The sequence below is a fragment of the Mycena indigotica genome, assembly GCF_014461135.1.
Source record: "Mycena indigotica strain 171206Taipei chromosome Unknown Mind.scaff0003, whole genome shotgun sequence".
Classification (NCBI taxonomy): Eukaryota; Fungi; Basidiomycota; class Agaricomycetes; order Agaricales; family Mycenaceae; genus Mycena; species Mycena indigotica.
The window spans coordinates 3,513,979-3,536,855 of NW_023503002.1; the positions used below are offsets into that span (position 1 = coordinate 3,513,979).

General features: G+C 53.0%; 4 protein-coding genes across 4 annotated transcripts; 1 reads left to right on the forward strand and 3 right to left on the reverse strand.

Annotated features, from left to right (window-relative positions):
• Positions 1 to 307: 307 nt before the first annotated feature.
• Positions 308 to 2,383, reverse strand: MIND_00382800 (Acyl-CoA dehydrogenase; the record flags this gene model as incomplete). Its single annotated transcript, XM_037360660.1, has 12 exons — positions 308 to 472; positions 520 to 586; positions 634 to 677; positions 729 to 784; positions 832 to 902; positions 952 to 1,029; positions 1,079 to 1,305; positions 1,352 to 1,410; positions 1,461 to 1,677; positions 1,727 to 2,136; positions 2,185 to 2,275; positions 2,321 to 2,383. The coding sequence occupies 12 exons, from the start codon at positions 2,381 to 2,383 to the stop codon at positions 308 to 310; spliced, it is 1,548 nt and encodes a 515-aa protein (XP_037223545.1).
• A 366-nt stretch (positions 2,384 to 2,749) lies between these two features.
• On the forward strand, positions 2,750 to 3,540 carry MIND_00382900 (uncharacterized protein; the record flags this gene model as incomplete). The annotated part of the gene is made up of 4 exons (XM_037360661.1): positions 2,750 to 3,044; positions 3,094 to 3,151; positions 3,199 to 3,312; positions 3,363 to 3,540. 4 exons carry the CDS (start codon positions 2,750 to 2,752, stop codon positions 3,538 to 3,540), a joined length of 645 nt encoding a protein of 214 aa, XP_037223546.1.
• A 283-nt stretch (positions 3,541 to 3,823) lies between these two features.
• On the reverse strand, positions 3,824 to 5,119 carry MIND_00383000 (uncharacterized protein; the record flags this gene model as incomplete). Its single annotated transcript, XM_037360662.1, has 2 exons — positions 3,824 to 4,266; positions 4,321 to 5,119. 2 exons carry the CDS (start codon positions 5,117 to 5,119, stop codon positions 3,824 to 3,826), a joined length of 1,242 nt encoding a protein of 413 aa, XP_037223547.1.
• A 362-nt stretch (positions 5,120 to 5,481) lies between these two features.
• Positions 5,482 to 7,498, reverse strand: MIND_00383100 (Cytochrome P450; the record flags this gene model as incomplete). Its single annotated transcript, XM_037360663.1, has 10 exons — positions 5,482 to 5,554; positions 5,610 to 5,924; positions 5,978 to 6,013; positions 6,059 to 6,104; positions 6,153 to 6,342; positions 6,391 to 6,525; positions 6,572 to 6,687; positions 6,740 to 6,866; positions 6,915 to 7,264; positions 7,318 to 7,498. 10 exons carry the CDS (start codon positions 7,496 to 7,498, stop codon positions 5,482 to 5,484), a joined length of 1,569 nt encoding a protein of 522 aa, XP_037223548.1.
• Positions 7,499 to 22,877: the final 15,379 nt, after the last annotated feature.

A 22,877-nucleotide genomic window follows, 5' to 3' on the forward strand; every position in this document is an offset into this window, starting at 1 on the left:
ACGCTCTGAAGCGTGAGGTGACCGTATGAACGGGTTTTTCCCTCCACGGAAAGTGGGCGCAGTTATGTCGCTGCGGAGAACATTGACGTAGAAGCCGCTGAGCCGCTTCTTCTCTCATGTCAAAGCACAGAGTCGCCGTTGTCAAAATCTCATTCGGTCCGCGGAAGATGTCTATCACAGGTCCGCCTAGCCGCGGGCCGCGTCTTCCGGTCTCCCGCATGCAGGTCTATATATACTGTTCTGGCTTTCAAAGACGGTATTCCTGCCAGCCATCTCCGACTCACCCGCAGTCCGCATAAGTAAACCCTTACAGCCGCGCACCCTTCGGCATCACCTTAATCGCCTGCCTAACGCCCAAATCGTCCAGCACATCCTCCGTCCCGCCCAAAATCGCGTCGAAAATCGCCGTATGGTGGAAGCGCTCGACATATTTACCCATGCCGGTCAGCGTGATCCCCCGACCGCCGAAAATCTATAGCGTGTTTAGTAGAAGAATGGTCATAGAGTAAGAATGGATACTTGGATCGCATCCTTCGCGGTCTCTTGGGCAGTTCTGGTGGCGAAGCTTTTGAGAAGGGCGATTTGTCTTGGCACAAATTAGATGAAAGGTTACAAGGGGCAACGAGGGCATACCCAGCGAGAAGCATTGATTGCTGTTGGTGGCTCATATTCATCATCTGCAGACATCACCATAAGCGCTAAAATGAGCGAGCAATGCGATGGCCGACCTGGAATGTGATGTTCTCAATCCACGCTTGCGCGCTCTCCACTCTCGAGATCATCGCTGCAAGAAGTCAGCAGTTGGTAATCGGCAGAAGGGTCGACATCAACCTGCAAGCTTGGAGCGGATGACGGCTTGCGAAACCAAGGGCTTCCCAAATACTTTTCGTTGTGTAGCCCATCTAGCAAGTGGTCACAAATGCGTCAAAGCAGGAGTATTGAAGAACAAACTTCAGACATTCCTCGACAATCGTCCTGTGTGATGAAATAGTCGCAGCAGTCATGCCCCATCGCTCCGAATTGAAGTTCCTGCAGACCATTACGACTTGGACCGAAAGTAGCAAAACGGAAAACACACGCTAACATGACATGCAGCCCATTTCCGTCCTCCCCGAGCTGGTTCTCGAAAGGCACGAGGACATTTTCGAAGGTCACAAACGCAGTGCCTGCGGAAGCGCTGTAACTTGTCTTGATTGGTTTCGTTTCGACGCCAGGTCCGCGTTCGATGACTAAAACAACCATTCCTTTGGCTGAGCGGCATCCGACAGTGAAGTAGGTCGCGGCCATTCCGCCGGTAATCCATTTCTACAAACCTGTTAGTTTCAATAAACGCGATATTGATCAACCACACCTTGGTACCAGTGACCAGCCAGCCTTTGTCAGTTTTCGTCGCGAATGTCTTGAGCCGGGCTATAACATATGTGAAGAAGGGTAATAAGGAATGAGGAAGAATCACGAACAGACATCAGACCCCGCAAATGCCTCAGAAATGGCCAACGACACAAACTTCTTTCCAGCAAAATACTCGCCTGCGATCTTGTCCCGCAGGGCAGGGGTCGCATGATGGAGGATTGGCGGAAGCCCAATTTGTGCGCCGTTCCCAAGTCCATCTGCATAACCGCGCGCATTGAGACGGCTGAATTCTTGAATAAGAATAAGCGAATGGACGATTGTGAGCTGGATTCCAAGTTAGCGCAAGAAGAAGGATATGTTAAAAAACACACACCTCCTCCGGTTGGATGATACCGCCCAGCAGCTTCCGCCCCTTGAGATGCGGTCCTGGGCCCAGTCGCATCGCCAGGATATTCGCCTCGGCCATCTTTTCCCAGACCTCCTTCGACGGCGGTTTCCCGTCCTCCTCCCGCGCCAGCGCATCTGGCAGCACATGCTCCTCGCAGAACTGCCTCACCGCCGTCTGGAACGCGCGGTGTTTGTTGGTAAAGTATGGGGAGTGGTAGCCGGGTGTAAGCCATGTTGGCTCAGCGTATGGGACGGAGCTCAGTGCCCCCGCTGCTCGCGGGCTGATGCGTTCTGACTCGCCCACAATAGTGCCGATTTGGAGACGCGCGTATTGCGGTCGCAGCAGCACTTCGTGTCGGTGGAGACCGAAAAAGGCGTCAGTTGCGTCTTGTCCCGCTGGATCTTGTCAGCTACTCCGGAAACAGCTGAAAACAGGCCACACACCGACTTCTGCATCTAAGAGGACACTCAGACCACCAGGGTGCATCGCAGCAAAGCGCGAGACATCGAAAACCCTCCCGTCAATGACGATCCACTACACTATTCATCAGACAAGGCAAATGAATGCTTGACGACGCACCAGGTCCCCTTGCTTGTTGTGTAGCGCAACCTCCTCCTTCGTGAACTGCTTGGTGGCCGCCATTTGTGGGTGGGAATCGTATGCGGGGAGGTAATTATGGCCACCGAGTGCCCGACCCAAAATCACTATCACTCGGCCAGGAGCTCGGGCAGCCTATCTTGGGTGTTCCTTCCGTGGATCGGGCCATGGGTTCCTTCGCTTCCAGAGCTTGAGTGGGTCGGCCCCTTGTATGAGTGTGTAGAAATTGACTGTTGTCGTTGGAAGCAATGTGCGGGCGATGACATAAGCCCTTCTCGATCCTCATCTAACGTCTAACAATCATGGCTCCTTCCTCGTTACTTCCTCCCTACTCTCAGGAACGCTCGGCTTCGGCGCACGGGGATACGAATCTCCCATCCTGAAGTCTCTTTCACACCAACACCAACTTGCATGGCGGAGACGAAAGGCAAAGCCCCAGCTGGCCCGAGCCCACGCGAAACACCCCTGGAGAAACTTTTCCGCAGCCTGCCCAACGTCGACGCCTCACACATCGGCGGCAACCTCTCCGCCGCAGACAAGCAGCTCGACGCAAACAAGTTCTTCTTCTTCATCGCCGGCACGGGCGGAGCGCCGAACAAGCAGCCTTTCGCGGGCAGCATTGGCGCGCGACTGAAGATTGTGGAGATGAACATAACGGAAGAGCCGCCCAGCGCGGACCAGACGATGGAAATCGAAGTAACTCAAGGTGTGTTTTGTGGCTTGTCGGTAGAACTGGGTGGATTAACAACGGAAAGATATGTGCAATGCCTTCGGAAATATGCACGGGGCATGTGGCGCGTTTCTATTAGGCCAGTGCGTATATCAAGCAACCATCTTTTCAAGTGCTGACTGGAACCTAGTGCCGCCATGGGGGCGATAGTGCAGCTTGGCCACGCGAAGGGCTACGACAACGGAAGCCTCGTCGCAACCGCACAAAACCTGCAAAACATGAACTGGCACACTCCGGCCAACATGTGAGGACTTCCTGCGGCCCGTCAGACGCGCTCATCCATCTTATCCACAGCGGAGAAGTGCTCACAATCCGCGCCGAAACTGTCTTTGTCGACAACAAGAACCGCGGCCCGCGCCTGGCCAGCTGCGAAATCCGAGAGAAGAACTCTGGGCGGCTGATTCTCACAGGTACGGTTGGCGGGGTACCAAGTATGCACAAGAGCAATACGAAGGGCGGGGCGAAGCTGTAAGTTTATGATTATTACTTTGCGACTGTAGCTGGCGGAGTTGGTCGAATTCGTATACGGTATACCGGTGCGGCCAATGAAAATTCGGGCCATGTCCTGCGACTTTCTACTTTACTTATCAGAGACGAAACGATCAATTTTCACAACATTTGAAGTCACCGAATGAGGATCAATCATGGTAATGAGAGGACTACTTAGGAGACAATGAATCATATCGATATTTTCAAGTAGTTGGATTTTATTACTTCAAATCAAGAACTAGGGTTTTGCGTCGCACATTTCGTATTCAAAACGTTAGGTTGCACTCGTCTATCACCACCTTTCCTGCCTTGGCCATCTTGGGCAGTCCTCGCACAACTGCCTCCCCGAATGCAGTGGTAATCCAAGACGGAGTGATGCCCAACGAGTTCGGAGCCACGGGAAACCAGTGCACAGCCTCCAAAGGGCTCAATTTCTGGAATAGGGTATCTAGTCGGCCCATAACATCTTTGGAGAGTGGTGGCAGCGGCAGGGTTGGTACGTGCAGAAGAACGATGTTAATGGTGATCTCCAGAAGGTTTGGGCAGGGGGTGTTCTCGATAAGGACCGAGAGTAGTTGTGGCAGAAAGCACAATTGCGCGTCGGGCACGGTGGGGTCCTCGCACAAGTGGTGAAGGCCGACGGTTAGCTGGAAGATACGCAATTGGGGGAAAGCCGGAGGAAATGGAACGAAGTCGGTGTCCATCGCGGCTGAAACCAACGGTACAATCAGCACCAATCAGGGACGAAGATGCGCGGACGAACTAGTGCAGCTGAGGTGAATCTCTTTCAGAGTGCGCGCAGACGCAAAACAAAGCGCGTTTGTGTGTGTCGCATTCGCGTGGATCACCTGCAAACTGCCGATGTAGCCAGCGAACTCAGGCTCCTCCAGAATGGGTTCTATCTCTGGACTATGGTCAAGAGATAGCTCCAAAATGGTCTTGAAGAAGGTATCCCGGCTCGATATCATGATCTTGTGCATCCATTCCGCCTCTTCCACCGAGTCCCCTGAGTCAACCGTCACCTCAACTTGAACGAGAAGGATAGACGGAGCAGAGTTGAGAAAAACATGAAAGACAGGCCTTGGAAGCCCTACGATGCGGGATACGTAGAGTTCCTCCAGCATGGACTGCTCCAGAATCCACTCCAACAACACACCCTGTACCGACCTGGGCACGGCAGCCCATGTGGTGAAGGACAATTTGCCCAGCACAGAGCACCGTCTGACGCATGTGAGCCGTCTGAAAAGCGTCGCCACCGTTTTCTCGTCTCCATTCCAGCGGTCACCACTGACGGCGATGTGCAGGGTCTGCACGTAGCGCGCAAGGTGAGGAGAACCCTCCAAGTGGCGTAAAGCATCTTCATATGCATGTACTGGTCTGGCTTGAATCTCGGTCTCATGCTGGTCTTGCACCCCCGCGATGAACAGCGTTTCGTAGATTTGTTTTTGGCAGGGATGGAGGAAGATGGACGCGGCCAGAGCGCAATTTTGCAACGAAGCCATGTCAGGCAGGTGCTCTACCACCAGGAGGACAAGCTCAGGTGGAAATGGCGACGGAGTCATGGTAGTCGGCCAGAACAGTCTGGCACCAGAAGCGACCCATGGCCAGAATTTGAAACTAAGTACTGACGTTGTGACCATGGAAGCTTGGGGCGACCTGCTGTATTCGCTTCCACTTTGCTTCCGTTCCATTTTACGTTTGGCGACTTCGAGAATATACATGCGACCAATGACCATAGACATTAGCAACGAGTGCTCCCTCCTGGTAGTGCAGTGACCCGGCAGAAATGTTTGGATTAGCAATACCCAGTGAGGATACTTGTCTGCATTGTTGAACAAATCGAGCACGGATGAGTCTGTCACCGGGAGGATGTCGATACTTGTATTCTACGAGTACCTGGCACTGTAATCCAGATGTGCTCAGGCTATCCGTCTATCATAGCGGCAAGCGTGTCCGCAGACCGGGGCACCAAACGGAACTTAAAGTTCAGCGGAATCCTAGCGCATAACATTCAAGCTACTCCATCTCATAGAACGAGAAAGAAAGACGCACGTAACGAGCCCCGTCCGCCAATCCAGGCTCTCCATGGGATCAACCTCCCTCCCCGCGGTGTCCAGGGCCTTCTTGATATCGAAGAGCGCAAGCAGGTTCGCAGCAGCGAGGAACACAGATTCTTCAGCGAGAGTGGCGCCAGGGCAGACGCGGCGGCCAAAGCCAAAGACGAAACTAACGACAATATCAGCAAGTAAGAATGTTTGGGAAAGTAGGAATAACTCTGCAGGATCGCGCTGAGGCGTGTCCCCAAGAAAGCGGGAGGGGTCAAACTCAAACGGCTTGGGGTACATCTCCGCGTCGTGGGTGATTGCCCTGTAGTACCAGAGGTCAGCGGAAAAGATAGGTGCAAGTACCAAAAACGATACCAGATATTGGCTATGACAGCGGAGCCTTTGGGAATCCTATTTGTTGTTAGCTTTGCATGAGTTCTATGGAAGCAGACATACAAATAGCCATTGTAGATATCGTCTTGAATGACAGCGTGTCGCAGACCTGGGTAAGTGTGAAAGGTTTCAAGGATGCATGGTCAATGAAGCGGACCTTGAGGAACAGGCGGCGCCCAGCGCAATGTCTCCTTGAGGATTGCAGCAAGATATGGCATTGCCGCCCGGTCATCCGAGTTAACAAGTCGTCCTCGTCCAACCACACGATCAATCTCCTCTCGCGCCCGTGCTTGGACTTGCGCGTGGCTCGAAATCAAAAGAAGAAACGTGGCTATCGCTGAAGAAGTCTTTCTGGGGTTGGTCACGGAACCATGGATAGAGGCGAACGAACTTACAGTGTGTGCTCCGCCAGTGTAAATCGCCCCCGCAGTCCACATTAGATCGTCCGCTTCGGTTTTGCTGAGCGACCCGCCATCCTCCTTGGCAAAGTAGTGTTCCGAGAAGAACGAAGAATCGGATGGATTGGTTTCCTAAGCATTTTCAGCAGAAAACAGAAGACAATTATGCCATCCCCACCAATTTCTTCTTTGCCCACTCATTCGGTACATACACCATGGCATCGAGGATCTTCTTCTTTGCGGCGGCAATGCGATGGAAAGTCGCGAGAGGAAACCATTTTGGAAGAAAGCGGACTGAAAAAGTGTTGAGGAGACACATGCTTTACATAGACAAACACCGTCTCACGGAATGGGAAGGCTTCCACAAAGAAGAATGGCTGTACCAGCGAAGGGACAGTCCCCTCACCACCCTCAATCAATTGCACGAAGAAGTCGTCTTCAACGGGTTCCGTAATGTCGTATCCATAAGCAATCTGGCCGCTGGGTTAATCTGGGATGTCGTCAATACGAAACAACCACACCTTGAGTGCAACCCCGCCCGAGTAGGTAGTCAACACCGACTCATAGTTGTCTGGTCGTGTCGCGATATTCCTCAAAAACTCCTTCAGCGCTGCCTCCAGCACCGGCCGATATCGCCCGACCGCCCGCTTATTCATCCCCGCTACGAGCATCTTGCGATAGCGAGGAAACCGCGGGTCCTGGGATGACAGGGAGAACATGGAGGAGCCATTCCCCGCGAGGTCATGCAGCATCCATGTCCACGGCCGACTGGAGTAGATGGACGCGCGCGCATCGAGCAGGTCCAGCGCGACTTTGGCGGAGGTGATGAGGATGGTTACGCGGTTCAGTATCTGCAGCGTCATAATGGGCCCTGTGCGTCATAGTCAGCTATACCCAGAATTCCGACGAGACCAGGTCGCGCACCATACTGTTTTGACCACTCCGCATACACCAGCCACTGCTTGACCGTCGGCAACTGGTGAAGATTACCGGTGAGGAAGCGCTTTGGCGGCCCCGGCGGCAGGGGCAGCGACTTGTTAGGCTTGAGGAGGTGCCAGAGGACGAGGGGGACGGCGACAACGAGCGCTGTGAGTGACTTCTGCATGACGAACAGGAAGAAGAGCTAATCGCCGACCCCACTTTGCCCGAATGACAGGCCGCATGCACCATCTGCGTGATAGTCATTGCCAATGGCGATCTGAGGCTAATAATACGCAGTCATGCTTGTATGATAAGGGCAGGATGAGGGAGCCAAAACGCGGAGAAACGCAGAACGCGTTAGATTGGAGAAGTGACATGGCAGTGAAGTGACATGGCAGTGCCAGTGTGACGTGTACCAATCATGAGCTCATTTAGGCCTCATCTTTGGGGGAGTTCTCAAAAGTAAGTCAGTGATATACCGAAGGCCTTAACAAATGTCCTTGGTACAAGAAGGCCTTAGCCCTTAGCCTAAGGCTTAGCATCCCAAAAATGAAATTTTGATTGCAACAAAGTAAATAAAATAAATCTACTTTACCTTATTATTGTCAATCTCAATTGAACGGTTATCAAGTGTATTATTCTCTGTATCCAGCTTTGCCATAACCTGCATATACCACTTCTCCTTTGTTTTTCCCTCCTTATATTCCCTCTATAACTTGCAAGTATAAGACCTAGGCGTGAAATGATTTTGGGGTGGTAGAGTCCCAAACAGATTGCACAAGGTGAGATTGGGCTAGTAATGGCCAGGTCCGGTTTGGGATTTTGGTTCAAACCTGAACTGGACTGGACTGAACACATGCTCAATGTTCAGGTTTGGTGAAGGCTGTTTCCAAACCAAACCTGGCTCTCAGTTCGGCCAGGTTCGGCCATTTTGGGCCAAAAAACACCGGTCTGGGGCTGGTTCAAACCACCCTTTGGCATTCATGTTTGGCCAAATCGGATTTTGAACTGAACTGATAGTCTGGTGTTTGGCTAAAGAGGGCCAAGAACCAGACCAAACCGGACTCGGCTATTGCTAGATTGGGCCACTACTGTTGAATTTTATTCAATTTGAATGCCAAAAGTAGTGTGACATCTAATACAAAAATATCAATTCGAATTATTTCCTAATTAGGAAGTTCTTGGTACTGAAGGTGCCCGGAACTGTGCCTTTTTGGGAGAGGTTTTTGAGAAAAATGGTGTGACATGTGAAAAGATTTCGAATTTTATAGCTGATGTGACACGTGACATACAAACTGAATAAAATGCTACAGTATTGGTATATATCATTAACCAGAATAACAGAATTATTGTCATGGTAGTGAAGAACATTATTACTGTTGTGACAATGTTAACTCAAGCCTTAGCATGAAATCTATTGATATGAGGAGGTTTAGATTAAGGCTTAGCCCTTTGTTGCATCTGGTTGAATAACAACTAATTGTTTTGTGAATTAGATTACTTTGGCCAAAATGAGGGGAAAAAAACCATTTAAAATACTAAAATACTGATCCTTTCTTTTTTGGCAAGCTAGAGCCTATATATGAACCTTACCTATAAGTAAAACAATTTCATAAATGTTAGTCAAGGAGATAGTATTGGGCTTAGGTTCTCAATTAACATACCAAATTCCTGTAGTTAGTTATTGAATATTAGTATCTTCCAGGAAATTTCTCCTTCTGTAAGTACTTACCACTGACCAGATAAACTGAGAATAAGACCAATATGAATTAAGCCACAGAATGACAGGTAAAAGTAGGATTAGTGTCCTTAAAATTTCTGGCAGAGAGTAGCCTGCTTTTATGGTAGTCGTGGTTGAAGATGTCTGATAAACTATATTGGGAAGATGTTTTAGTCCAATTGTGCCACCTCAGGCTACCCACCTGTTAGGGTTAAATACCCCCCCCTGACTTCTAACCTAAGAGGTTCCCCTGGATGGGTTCAACCCACAGGCTATGGCTGTTTCCATCACCATGGGTGTCTCCACCCCCCTGTCACATCACACCAGCTGTTTGGTGCCTGTGGTTCACCCATTCTGGGCAAATAGTATTAAATTCATTTTAAGCTGTATACTCGTGGGAAAATTATAAAAAAATTATGTGAATGGTCAGACTAGTCTAGGGAAATATATTATGGTAATTAGGGGACGGGAAAAGGACTTTGAATAGTATGTGGGGGTATGGTATGTAGGGGGGTATAGGGCTCTGGGCTCTGGGCTGGGGGGTCTAGATGACTATAGAGTGACCAGCATAGGTAGATAGAAAGATATTCTCTGCTATATAATAGTATCTAGGGCAAGGAAAAAAACTACAGGTATGTGGGTTGGCTTGCAGGGCTTCTATACATGATATCATATTAGATATTTATGCAAAAGAATAATAGAAAAGGATGAAGAGAATAAGTCTGAGTCTATAAAGTAAGTAGTCTGGACAGGTGGAAGGATATTCTCTGGTATATGAGGCTATCTAGGGCAAGGAAAAACACCAAAGGTAGGTCTCTATTTTTATATATTTTTTTGGGATAAAAATAGTAAAAAGAGAGAGAAAGGGGAGGCAAAAGAAAAAGGTCCTAAGGGAGAGTCGAACCTGAAGTGATAGCATCACCGGACCGGAGAATAGAACCAATTCGGTCAACAAAGCATTATGCTAGACACAGCTAGAGGATCCGAGTCTGCCTCCCGGTCGACCGCATCAAATAATAAAAAAAAAGGTCTGCAGGCCCTTGTTGCCCACAGTCAGTGCCCTTATATCACGCTATGCAGCCAACAAGGTATCCTATGAAGGTCCAGAAACTACTGACTACACCGGGTACAGATGCCGGCGTCGGCACACATGCCGCGCCATGCCGACGGCATGTTCAACCTGGGCAACACCCAAGTCTTGATTGGGTACACCCGAACGCCTCCTTTGAACCCCCCGTGGTGTACCCAATCATGCCTGACGGGACAGGTCCGGGTGTATCCACCCATCAATGTGGGATCACCCCGGAACGCCCAACCGAAGCAGAGGGCATCACCCATATGTGATGGGATCACCCGGACGGTTTCCGCAGCGCCCATGGGTGATCCCATCATCAGGGCATGTGGTCATGCCCACACCTGCCCAAAAAGGCAAGGTAGCACCCCCCCGCAGGTGGCTACACCCAGCGTGCTTCCCGACAGGGCATGTGGAGCACCCGCCCACCGTGGGTCCCCCCCCCCCCGCCTTCCCTCGGAACCTGCCGGGTACACCCACGTGCCTCTCGGTCAGGCGGATGGGCATGCCCACGTGCCTCCCTAGCACACGCCACAGCGCCTCACACGTTTGACGCGCCAACACCTATCTAGTTCCCCAGACTCACCATATACCAACCCGCGCTCACATTCTCACCCATTTGACGTGTATTGACGCCGTCGCTCACTTGCCATACCCTTGTCAACATGCGCGCTCACGTGCTTACGTGTTCGACGCGTGTTGACGCGGTCCACCATCCTTGTCAACATGCACGCTCACGTGCTCACGCGTTTGACGCGTGTTGACACGTCGCTCAGTGTATGTATCATCCTTGTCGACATGCGCGATCACGCCGACATGCGCGATCACGTGCTCACGGGTTCGACGCGTTACCACGCGCCTTTGACGCGTCACTCGTCGCCCAGCAGGCCATAAGTACAAAAACGAAAGAAGAATCTGCATTTACATAAATACATCATCATCATCTACATCTACATTGTCTACAATGTCCCCTTGTTCCATAACACTGAGAATACCAATCAATGCAGGATCTTCATCCTCGTCCGGGAGCCATAGGCGTTATATTTTTACAAATGCAACTAGCTGTAGCTAGGATAACAGTTGTCAAATACACTGAGCAGGGCTTTTTGTCACATATGTCACATTCCTTTAAAGGCTTATTCTATTTATTTAAGACTACTATTATGGTAATTGATGATGGAACTGATAGCATCTATATAATGTCATCAATGTGGAAACATTTTTGATGGCCATCACAAGTTTTGATGATTGTAACCAGCTACATCATTTCTGTCCAAATTGGGACTATTAATTATTTTCTATATATATAGTCTTCCAAATTATATAACGGGTCTTCGGCCTGAAGAAAAGGAACTTAACATTCATTTATTAAGGATAATAATTATTAATACTGATGTTATATCAAAGTTTGATCAGTCTTATAGGGGAACAGAAGACAAATGCACTAACTGCACTCAGGCCTCACTGGAGCTAGTGGATTTGACACCAGGTTGACTCAGTGCACTCAGTGCAGTTGTCAAATGTGCACAACTACAGGTGCGGATCCGGGGCCCCATCGTCACTACAGACGTCGGACTCGTCACCATCCTGAGCGCTTCGCCACCTTGGTACCACCGTGCCACCCTCGCCAGGGACAACTCTGTCGCAGATGGACCCCAAACCGGAACATCGGGGGGAGACTCACTGCATCCAGAGACTCCTTCCACACAACATGGAGCCCAAGCAGTTTGTCACGTTGACGCTCCAGTTGGTACCGAATGGCGGGGTCTCGAGTCGCCGCTAGTGTCACCCCCTACGGCTTCCCACTCAGTCGCCAGATGGACCCGTAGATGTCTGTGTTCACGCTGCAAGCGATGCAGCTCCTCCTGGGCTCGTTCCTTTTGCAGTAACATGCGGATGAGGACACGTAACTCTGCATTCAACAACACTTCAGGAACATCAACCTCATCCTCCTCCGTCAAGACAACGTCGATCCAGATCGCGTCGTCGATGTCGAGGTCGAAGATGTGGTCTTCCTTGATGCGGTGGGGTGTGACGGTCTTCCGGGGCACCTTCTTTTTTGCGACCAACTTCTCAATATGAGCTACCTCCTCGTTATACTGCTTGACCAGCCGCTTGATGGTAGGCTCGCGCTTTTTAATTGCAGCGGAGGCATGTTGGTGTTTCTTGTCAGCTGGGTGATTAATCAGTACAGTATCTTGATTAGATAAGGGATAGACGAACTGCTCGTTGAACGTCTGACCGATCGTTCCAGCCGATCATGCTCCATCTTTTTGGCAGTTATGCGATGCAAAAGACGCTCGCGGATAGTAGCCAAGGCGAATTTGTGGGTGTAGTAGTCGCGATGCTCCATCGTGGCAAGCGCAGCCAGTTCGGAGGCTCCCAGCTGACGCATTAGTTTGTCGTGTTTGACCTTCTCCCTCTTCAAGGCTGCTTGGGTATCCTCGATCTCATCTTGCAGTTCCTGGCGCTGAGCAAGGGACAAGTCAAGGCGGCCCAACCGGGTTGTTTTTGTAGTGCTTTGTTTGTCCAGTAAGGCTATGGTCCGTTCCGCCACAATAACTTGCTTAATGGCGGTGTCTGCCGCGGTTTTGGATCGCTCTGAGTCCGTAGTCAGGCCCAAACCCTCAAGAGACTGTCCACAGGAAACTCACTCGCTAAAGGACGGTGTTTGGTACGCGATTTGGGCTTCCCAATGCCTTCTAATTTCCTCCTCGCCGCGATCGCTGGCTGATAAGGTCTGTTGGGCCTCGCCCAACTTCCCCTCAAAGAGAGTGTAACGCCGTCTCAACCACAGCGCAATAGTGAAGAGCACATCCTCCGAATCGCGTTCTAGCTGTCGATCGAGAGTAAGGAGACGCTGGTGATACTAACCAAAAGATTAGACTCGCGCAGCGTGCTTGCCAAAGATGGACTTACCCCACAGACACGCAGATTTGAAATCAAATGGCTCAGTTTGAACTAGACGCGTTCGCTGCCTTCCCCGTTTGTGCCGCCAAAGCCAATACATTTTTGAGGATGGTAGATTAGTTGGCATGCCCAAATGTGAGCGAAGGCGTGAAATACGGAGACGGCGTAGACGAGCCGCGCTTTGTAGCGAAGTAAGAAGTCAAATTTCTTGCAGGAGCGCTCCAGTTGGCAGGCGATATCGTAGAGGACGCCGACGACGATATTGAGGGGCAAGTGCTGCATAAGCAGCTCTAAGAGTAATATCGCGTAGTATTGTTTCTCCCCCGGACTGTCCATGTTCACCATGAACAGCGGGATATCATGGCGACAGACTATGGCCATCAAGCCTGTCTCCGAGAAGAATCGGGAGCTCGCTTTTTCGCGTGCCTCGTCAGCTGCTTTGAATGAAGCTTCGCATGCATTTAGTCCCGAGGTCGGGACCTTCAACCCGTCCTCGTAACCATCGTCCTCAGCGTCCGCATCGCCCCTTGGTCGTTTATTCGTCTTACGAGAGTCGCGCACCCTATCGACATGCGCCTCCATGGCTTTCGCTCATTCACGGGGTATAAAATAGCTGTCGGGATGTTGACGAGGGGGATCGGTAGCCCCCGAGCTACGATATCGCTTCTGGGTGAAGTTGCCATCGAGGCATATGGTGACATCAAAGACTTGGGTGGCATCGTGTCGCAGCCCTGAAAAGCACCCAGGGCAGCGACGAATGAGGTAATCGCTCGGGCGAGTGCGATGCGGCGGGTTGGGAAAAGGATTTGGGGGAGGCGTGGGGTTCTCGTCGTGGTCCCGCTGTCGTTTCTTCCCAGCAGCTTTCGCGCTCAAGCCGTCGTCGGACCGATGGGGCCGGCCCCGAGCCGGATCTGGGGTAATGACAGCTTCTTGATCTGGGGTATTGACAGCTTCTTGATGCGGGGTATTGACAGCTTCTTCTTCAGGGGGATCCACACTGTCATCGGCATATCGGTCCCGAGCGACCGTTCGAGCGGGTTCCAACGCGTCGTTCAGCCGTTTGCGAACCAGTAGCGTCAATTGGATGAACCACTGGACTGTGTTTCCAAAGCGGATGCGTAGACGCTCCTAAGCGGACAAATCAGACATTCCTACCTTCCTATTTGGGACACCCCGCCTCCCACGACTCCCAGCCCACCTCCAACTCTCCCTCGGCTTGTCTCTGGTGCGTGCCCGTCGCCAACCTCGCCCGTCTGACTGACGCGCCTCTTCGCAGCTCACTTTCTCAGCATCCCCGCCGCCAAGCCTGCGGTCAAAGCACCAGCCTATTGTTGCCTTGTCGTGGGAGAGACGTAAACAGACAGTAGTCAACACTTTAACACGCTTTTTTGGACGTCTGAGCCACTCCAAGCGCGTTGACGCATTGTCGGGCAGCGCGTTCAGTTTAAAAGCGACCCGTAGTCTTTCCTCCAACTTAGCTATTTCTCCACACCATGCTCCGCCGCTCGAATCGCAACACCGGCGCGCCAGCGTCCAAGGGGCCGCCCCAGCCTATCCCCCGACCTGCCACGCATTAGCCGCAAGCCCAAAAAGAAGCCAGCTGTGCATCCCGCATTGACTTCCTCTCCACCATAAGGCTTCTCACGAGTGTCACGGATAGATACCTGTACTCTACCTGCGGGTAATTTGGGCTTCAAAACCAATACCTGCATTTGCAACATCCGTGGGAAACGGGTACCTGTACTCACGGATACGGGTATCTGCACGTGTTATCCACGGGTATTTCCTATAAAACATTAAGATACTGAGGTATATGTATATTATAAGCAGCTTATATAGGATGTAGTATCAAGTAATGCACTGCTATAGACACTATAGCACATAAGAAGACTGTATTGACTGAAACATATATAAGATAATAAATACTATGATCTTCCAAAGTCATACCTGTACTCTTGGCATCTGTGGGAAACGGATACCTGTATCCGCGGATGTCGAACCTGCAGATGTTTTCCTGCAGGTACCTGTGCAAACATCCGCGGATATTGACACTCGTGCGGAGCTTTACTCCACCATATCAGTCTGACGTAACCCACAGCCCGAAACTCCACCTCGTTCACCATCGCCTGCAGTGACCGAGGTGCCACGAGAGCCGTCACCCGTGCTGGCGAACGTGCCACCCGATGCAACTGCCCGTGAACCCGCGGCCTCGCCAGCACCGCAAACGGTGCCAGCCGAGCCAGCGGCCCGTGCCCCGCCGGCCTCGCCCACTGCTGCATCGCTTCCAGCCGAGCCTGCGGCCCGTGGCGCGGCCTCCCCCCGGTACCCCCGTCGTGTCGCACCCACCCTCTACTGAACTTGAAAGCGATGGTCAGTTGATCTAATCTTTATACCATGCCTGAATTAATATTTCTTAGCTATTGTCGCCCCTTCAGCGCTCTCCTCGTCGTGCCTCCGGTCCGACCTCCTCTGCTCTTCCTTCTGGCTCGTTGACGACCCCGACAAAACCTCCTGTGCAGGCTCCCGACTACGGTTCTCCGCCGTCCCCTTTGCAGGAGCTTGATTTCCCCTCCTCGCCGGTCGCTGGGCCTTCGCACCACAAGTCGCTTCCCCCCTCCTCGCCAATCGCTGGGCCTTCGCATCTCCGCTCCTCGCCAATCGCTGGTCCTTCGCACCGCAAGTCCAACCCCTTCCTCGTTGACGCCAACGAGTCCGACTCGGACGACGACGCGCCATCTAAACGCGCTAAACGTGTCAAGACCAAGAGCTACCGCCTGCCCGACACGTACGAGGACGACGATGACAGTGACCGCGACGAAGACTTCACCGTGGTGCGCGCTCGTGAAGCCGCTGCCAAGATCCACCGCAACACTTTGGCGAAGCGGGAGGATCGCGTTCCCATCGATGACGACGAGATGGAAGAGCAGGATTACGCGGACTATCTCGAGGACAGTGTGCCCGAGCCCGGCATGCACAAGCCGCGTCGCAAACCACAGCCAGCTTGGTGCGCGTCAGCCACGTCCCCAGTCCGCTGCCGCTGCCTCTCCCGTCAGCAAATTCATGCAACACGCTGCCTCGCGCGAGGATGATGGGGAAGATGACGAGGTTACGGACGAGGATACGGGGGACATCGACTCGGACGAGGAGAAAGGTGCCCGCGTCAAGTCTGGTCCCCCGCCTGATGAGGCCGTCGAGGCCGTCAAGGAACTGAGCTCTAAGCTCTTCGAGGAGATCAAGGCCATTGCCAAACAATTCAACTGCAATGTGGCCACCTTGACTCAAAAGGCAGGCATCATGACCAAACTCTCCCGCTCCACCAGCACTTGGAACGCATGGCAGTTTTGGTGTCGTTTGCACTTCCCTCGGGGTGATAGTGAGTTTTCTTCAGGTTTTGTTCATGGATTGGCAATAACCTGTCATAATAGTGACGGTCAAGGAATGGCAGGTCGCCTGTCGGACTGGATACGACGAGCGAATTGCAACGCTCCCAGAAGACCAACGCAATGACCCTGTCACGCGCCGCGACCTTTTTCAAGAACAACTCGACCACTATCTTCAAGTCCTGCTCGAGGACACCGCACACCGCAAAAAAGGCACGCATGCCAACGCAATGATGAAGGCGGTCCGTTCCTTGAACTCGCAGGTTCGACACAGCCGTCCCGGTTCTTTCTATTGGTATTGACTTTCGCATAGACAAAGGTTCTTAGCGAAGCCCAAGCTCTCGAGACCGCGGGATTCATGGTGGACATCGGGGGCTACGATTTCCTTGCCCCTCAGCGCCAATATGCCATCTTCGGAGGTGGCAAGCTGTTTACCGCGGCCAAGGAGAATTATGCCAAGGAGCTTAGCAAGATTGCGGCTCAATTAGTTGTCATTCTCAAGTTAGTGCTTCTCCTTTCCTCCTTCGCCTCCACTGACGTTGCCCAGGAGTGCCGAGAATGATCTCGCCCAGGAAGCGAATGCCACCAACGAACCCAGCAACCTTATCATCGTGGACGACCGTCGCAAGGGAGAGTCCACCCGTGACCTTATCCGCCGACAACTAGGAAATTACTCCCTTAACTGTGTTTGTATGTGGTATTTCTTGTTGGATCTTGGCAATTACTGACGGTAAAGCAGATATCGTTCTTCATTATCGCGATCACACGCCACTTAGCGTCCTGCGCGTCAAGTTCAACAAGGCTCAATGGAAGCAATGGGCGGACTTCGCGACAACGAACCACTTGCGCTGGGTCAACTGGCCCGAGTATTGCAAGGGCCTCTTCCCGGGCCATGGCTTTGAGCCGAACCGAATGCGGAATAAGAAGAAGGGCAAAGGCAAAGCGCCTCAGCATGACGACGATGACGACGATGACGACGACGAGGAGGAGGAGGAGGAGGATGATGATGAGACCAATGCCGCTCCCCTTGCCACTGACGATGCTCCGACCATGTCTCTGAAGCGCATTTGGGAAGCAATGCGCCACGCTTACCTCGTCAAAGACGGCTACGAGGAAGATCCTGACCGGGAGCCTATAGAAAGCGCGCCTTACGTGGAATCGTGGACTGAGGGTATGTTTTCCCTTACTTGGCAATTGTACGTGGGCTAATTTTCCTCATTCACAGACGAAAAAAAAATTGGCTGATGCTAGTGATGTCCCCATTGTCGTGTGCTCTGACGGCACAGTTTTGTCTTGCGCTAGGTCATCAAACAAGTACCTGAAGCAACTCGAGGAGGACGAGCGAAAACGCCAGGCGGAGCTCGAAAAGGAAGCGCGCAGGCAAGCCAAAGCCCAGCGCAAACGCAACCCTTCGACAACCACCACCGCGAATAAGTCCGCTCAGGTCAAGTCTTCTGTCGCAGGTGCGGCACCGCCCGCGTGGCGCGCAGCAGCACCCGAACCACCGCACAAGGAGCCGGAGCCAGCAGCATCCGCAGGCCTCAAGCGCCGACGCGAGGACACGGAGGAGCGCGCGGACCAAGAGGCGGAAGATCCGACAACAGAGCCTCCGGCCAAGCGCCAGGCCAAGCCCACCCAGCAGACGAGTGATACGGAGGCGGAGTTCACCAAGATTGCGAACCTGCCTTGCCGGTATTACTTGTCGGAGAACCAGATCTCCGGGACCTTTTACGGCAGCGGACTCCAGCCGTACGACATGACCAACGACGACGTGCATCCTCCCCATCGCGTGACACAGTTCCGCATGAACAACGAATGGGTGGCCATGGAGGGATTCAAGCCTGCGCTAACGCAATCTCAGCGACAGCTTGCCTTGTTTTTGTTGAGGGACATTCCACAGTTATCGTAGTATATCGTAGTTTGTCATGTATCATATCATGTGTATTTGGACGCGCCTTATTGTATATCTGCACGAGTATTACGTCGAAGAATGCCATTGTTTTCTGTGACCTCATGGTCAGGCGCGCGTTAAGTGACGCGTCAAACGCGTAAGCACGTGAGGGCGCGTGTGTGTACTTTGTTTGTGGAAATAGTTAAGTTTGTGGAAATAGTTAAGTGACGTGTCAAAGCACGTGAGCGCGCAGGCTGACTACGATGATATATACTAAGTGTGTGGAAATAGATAAATTGAGGCCTGTTGGGGGGCGAATGACGCGTCAACACGCGTCAAACGCGTGAGCACGTGAGCGTGCATGTTGACAAGGATGGTGGACGCGTCAACACGCGTCGAACACGTAAGCATGTGAGCGCGTGAGCGCGCGCATGTTGACAAGGGTATGGCAAGTGAGCGACGCGTCAATACGCGTCAAATGGGTGAGAATGTGAGCGCGGGTTGGTATATGGTGAGTCTGGGGAACTAGATAGGTGTTGGCGCGTCAAACGCGTGAGGCGCTTTGGCGTGTGCTAGGGAGGCACGTGGGCATGCCCATCCGCCTGACCGAGAGGCACGTGGGTGTACCCGGCAGGTTCCGAGGGTAGGCGGGGGGAGGACCCACGGTGGGCGGGTGCTCCACATGCCCTGTCGGGAAGCACGCTGGGTGTAGCCACCTGCGGGGGGTGCTACCTTGCCTTTTTGGGCAGGTGTGGGCATGACCACATGCCCTGATGATGGGATCACCCATGGGCGCTGCCCGGAAACCGTCCGGGTGATCCCATTGTGCATGGCTAGGTCTATAATAATGATAATCAACTTTTTCATACTTCCAGGGAGCCATATCCTCCCACATATCCTGTACCTTCTTGCAGATGTCCTCATATGTCTCTGTGCTTGGACCACTAGACAACCATGTGCCATCCTCCTGGAGGGCATTGTACTCCTCAACTATCACATGCCGGTTGAATGTGCTACACTGCCAGTGAAGCACAAAGTCAGTGGCAATGATGCCCAGGGATGTCAGTTTGGGATAGCGGTCAGTTTGGGATAGCGGTCCACAATAGCATGGCAGCTAACATGGAGGTCTACTGATATCATTGGTGCAAGGATGGCTGGTGAGTTCTTGAACCCTTTCCATGTAAGGACAAGTGTCTGGAGGGTGGGTGGAAGAGGTGTAGGTGTGGAGGCAGCAAGTGTATCAAGGAAAGACACTGCCTGTGGGTCTAGTCAATGATTAGGCACTTATAAAGTAAAGTAGACAGACAATGTTTTTCTCATTCTTAAACCAGAAGAGCTCCTGAAAGGTGATGTGCAGATGCTGCAGTGTAGGGAAGCATGCACCCAGCACCACAAGGTCCTCAGGCTGGGCAAGACGGAGCTGAATGTTGAGTACCAGTACAGATGGCTGGAAATGACGCTCCATTAGGCTGAAGTATATTTTGTTGTCTTCACCCCACTCATCACTGCATTCCAATCTCTGGAGCTGTGTGGTGTATGGCAGCAGGGCAGACACAATACTGGATGAAAAGGTCTCAAGTGTCTTGATGTTCGGGAGAAGTGTCTGTCCACCAGAGATGAGATCTACAATTTGTGGCATTGTGAGGTGGCCAAGCACAAGGGCTTCTAGGTTGGGAAACTTGGAGAGGAAGGCACCATATACTGGCTGATCTTGACGTTCAGTGTCAAAGATCACTAGACGTTTTACCCCAGATAATATTGGGAATGCTTTCAGTGATTTGGGGGTGGGCATGGCTGAGTCAAAAATCCTGACCTCGTGAAGTTTACAAATATCGAGAAATGGAAGATAGAGCTGGAAGTGGTCCTCTTGTGTAGGATAGTGGTCCTCCAGGACAAAAACCTCCAGTGGTACTTTATTCTTGTTTGTGACGGTAATGGGGGACAGTGGGGGCAGTGAGCAGAAGGTGCAGACAACAGAGAGCCGTCTGAGGTTTTGCAGTTGTGCAAAGACAGAGGGTAATGTGTCCACATGAAGTGTCACTGGCGATAGCTCAAGTGATGCAAGCTGTTTGAAGTGTCCCAGTCTAGCGAGAAAGGTGTCCATCAGCATCAAGGCTGACTGCTTGTCTATATTGGCTGTATTGAAGGCCAATTGGAATGGCATCCATGGCTGAACGCTGCATGACCGTACAAGTGGTGCAATTTGATCAGACGTCCAGAAGTCGAGGCGTGCGACACTCTTCTCGTATGCCGCCGCTGGGAGCACATAATACTGCATCTCCGAGTGGTCTCCAACGAAGCCGTATGGCGCAAAGTGGAAGTGGGTGAAACGCAGTGGGCGCGCAAGGGCCGCGAACTTGCGACTTGTGCCCACTACCGCAGGGATGCCTTCCGGCGGCAGCATCATGAAGACGTGCAGCCAGATCTCTGGCGGTGTGTTACTAGGAATGTGCGACATCGTGGTTCGTGATAAGTGGCACTGCTTACGTGGCATCACGCTCACATTTTAATCTACCTGATCGGAGATGAGATAAATTCCCGTTGTAATATCCGGGGTAAGTCCTAAGTTTATGGGGCTGGCTATTGGTTGGTCTGACAGTCCGACTCGGACCTCAAGCCTGAGTGGGCAGGCATATACTTAGAGGATCAAGGCACCTGACATTTGCTCCGCACGATGCGGATGCGGGGTTGATCTAGTGTATAGAGCCGAGCACCGCGGCCGTGTACGGTGGCGGTAGTGGCATCGTCTGAGCATCACATGGCTGCAGACGTTCGGGCGGCGGTCCGAGGCGGCACGGGTACCATATCGATCTCATCAAGCGTCCGCGTGGACCGCAGCGCCACGCGGTACGGCGCCATTGCCACACCGTAAGGCGGCAAGGGCTCCGACAGTGCGGCCGGCGCCACTGCGTCCAGATCACGCACCGTGGGCCCGGCGGGCGCGTCGCCGCGTGACTACGACGGCCCCGGCACAGCACATGAGCGCCGCCAGTCCTACTGTGCAGGAGTAGATTGATAGTGCAGGGGCTGAGGGGTTACAGGAGCGGCGCACGTATGCCCCCCGACCACTGGCACGCCGAGCGCGAGGCCGAGTGCGGACCGCTGTGGGCCGTTCGCGCCGGAGTCAGATCGGGAGAAGATCAATATAACGGGGTGCGTGGCCGTGAGTAGATGGCGCGCTGCGGAGGCCGGGACGCCGAGCAGGAGCGCCGGGACGAGCACAAGCGTCGGAAATTGCAGGTGATTCATGCTTGCGAACTTCAAAGCGGGGAATAAGTACTTCTTGACTGCTGGCAGGGGCCGCAGGTCTTTTTAACTGCGTTACAGGGAGGGGTGGGGCCTTTATAATGGTCACTTAAAAGCTTTATTTGTGGAGTACTAGTAAGTATGGGGCATCGGATGAACGCCGGAATTGATCCCGCAGCAGCGTGCAGGCTGTCGCGGCCCGCGGGTGCGGGAGTCTCAAGAGAAGAAGCCGTTAATCGTCTGCAGCAAGAGTCCGAGGTGGATGATGGTTCATCCTAAATACCACTACTTGATTTTACCACCCTTCCAACCGTTAACGCCGCGCTGACCCTTGCCAGCAACTTGCTCTGCCTCGACCCCAGTTTGCCGTCGGCCTGGCCAAGAATGCGCTCGACTTTTGCGAGTAGCTGGGACTCGCTCACGCCCTCCGCCTCCCGCGAGCTGCAGGAGGTACTCCTCCACTGTGGCCATCATCGCGGTCTTGTCCGCGCCGTGCTGCAACAGCAGTGCCATGATCTCCGCGCGGTCTTTTTCCGGCACGGCGTCCGATGCATATGTGCTCTTTGGGTGCTTGAGGCCTAGCACGAGGTAAAGCAGTGGCGCCCTGTGCGGCGGCGGCGGGCCGCCGGGGAGCCATCCGGGGTTCAGCGGCGTGTCGGGCGGAGGGATCGGCACCGACCGCCAGGAGGCGCCGGATCGTCGGGCAAGTCGCGCCCGACGGACCGCGTGGCCGAGCGGCGTTCCGTAGGATGCGGAGTGGACTTCGAGCGCAGCGCCATGTGCGAGGAGCAGGTTTACCAGCTCCATTTTGCCCGCGGATACCGCGTCACACAGCGCGTAGTTGCGCATGTTGCCGTAGCACTTGTTTGGATCCGCGCCATGTACGAGGAGGAGGTCCACCAGCTCCATGTTGCCCACGTATACCGCGTCACATAGCGCGTAGTTGCCCCTCTCGCCGTAGCACGCATTCGGATCCGCGCCATGCTCGAGCAGCAGCCTGGCGACGGCGGAATGTCCTGGGTGGACCGCGAAATGGAGCGGTGTCATGTCGTATTCCAGCCCTGTGTCTGAAACGGGCGTGCACGTCCGCCTTGGCAGCGAGGAGGCGCCGGACGACGGACACGTGGCCAGAATCGGCTGCTGCGTGAAGTGGCGTCAGTGACTTGCCTAGATAGCCATTTGGGTCCGTATATTGAAGGAGCTTCTCCACAAGAGTGAGATTACCAGATCCCGCAGCTGTGACGAGCACCTCACGCGCAACGTCGGGCACCTGGAGTGCCGCATCAAGCAACGGCTGGAGGAGTGTGTGCAGATCGCCGCACGTTTGGGCCAGCGCGTTGAGTG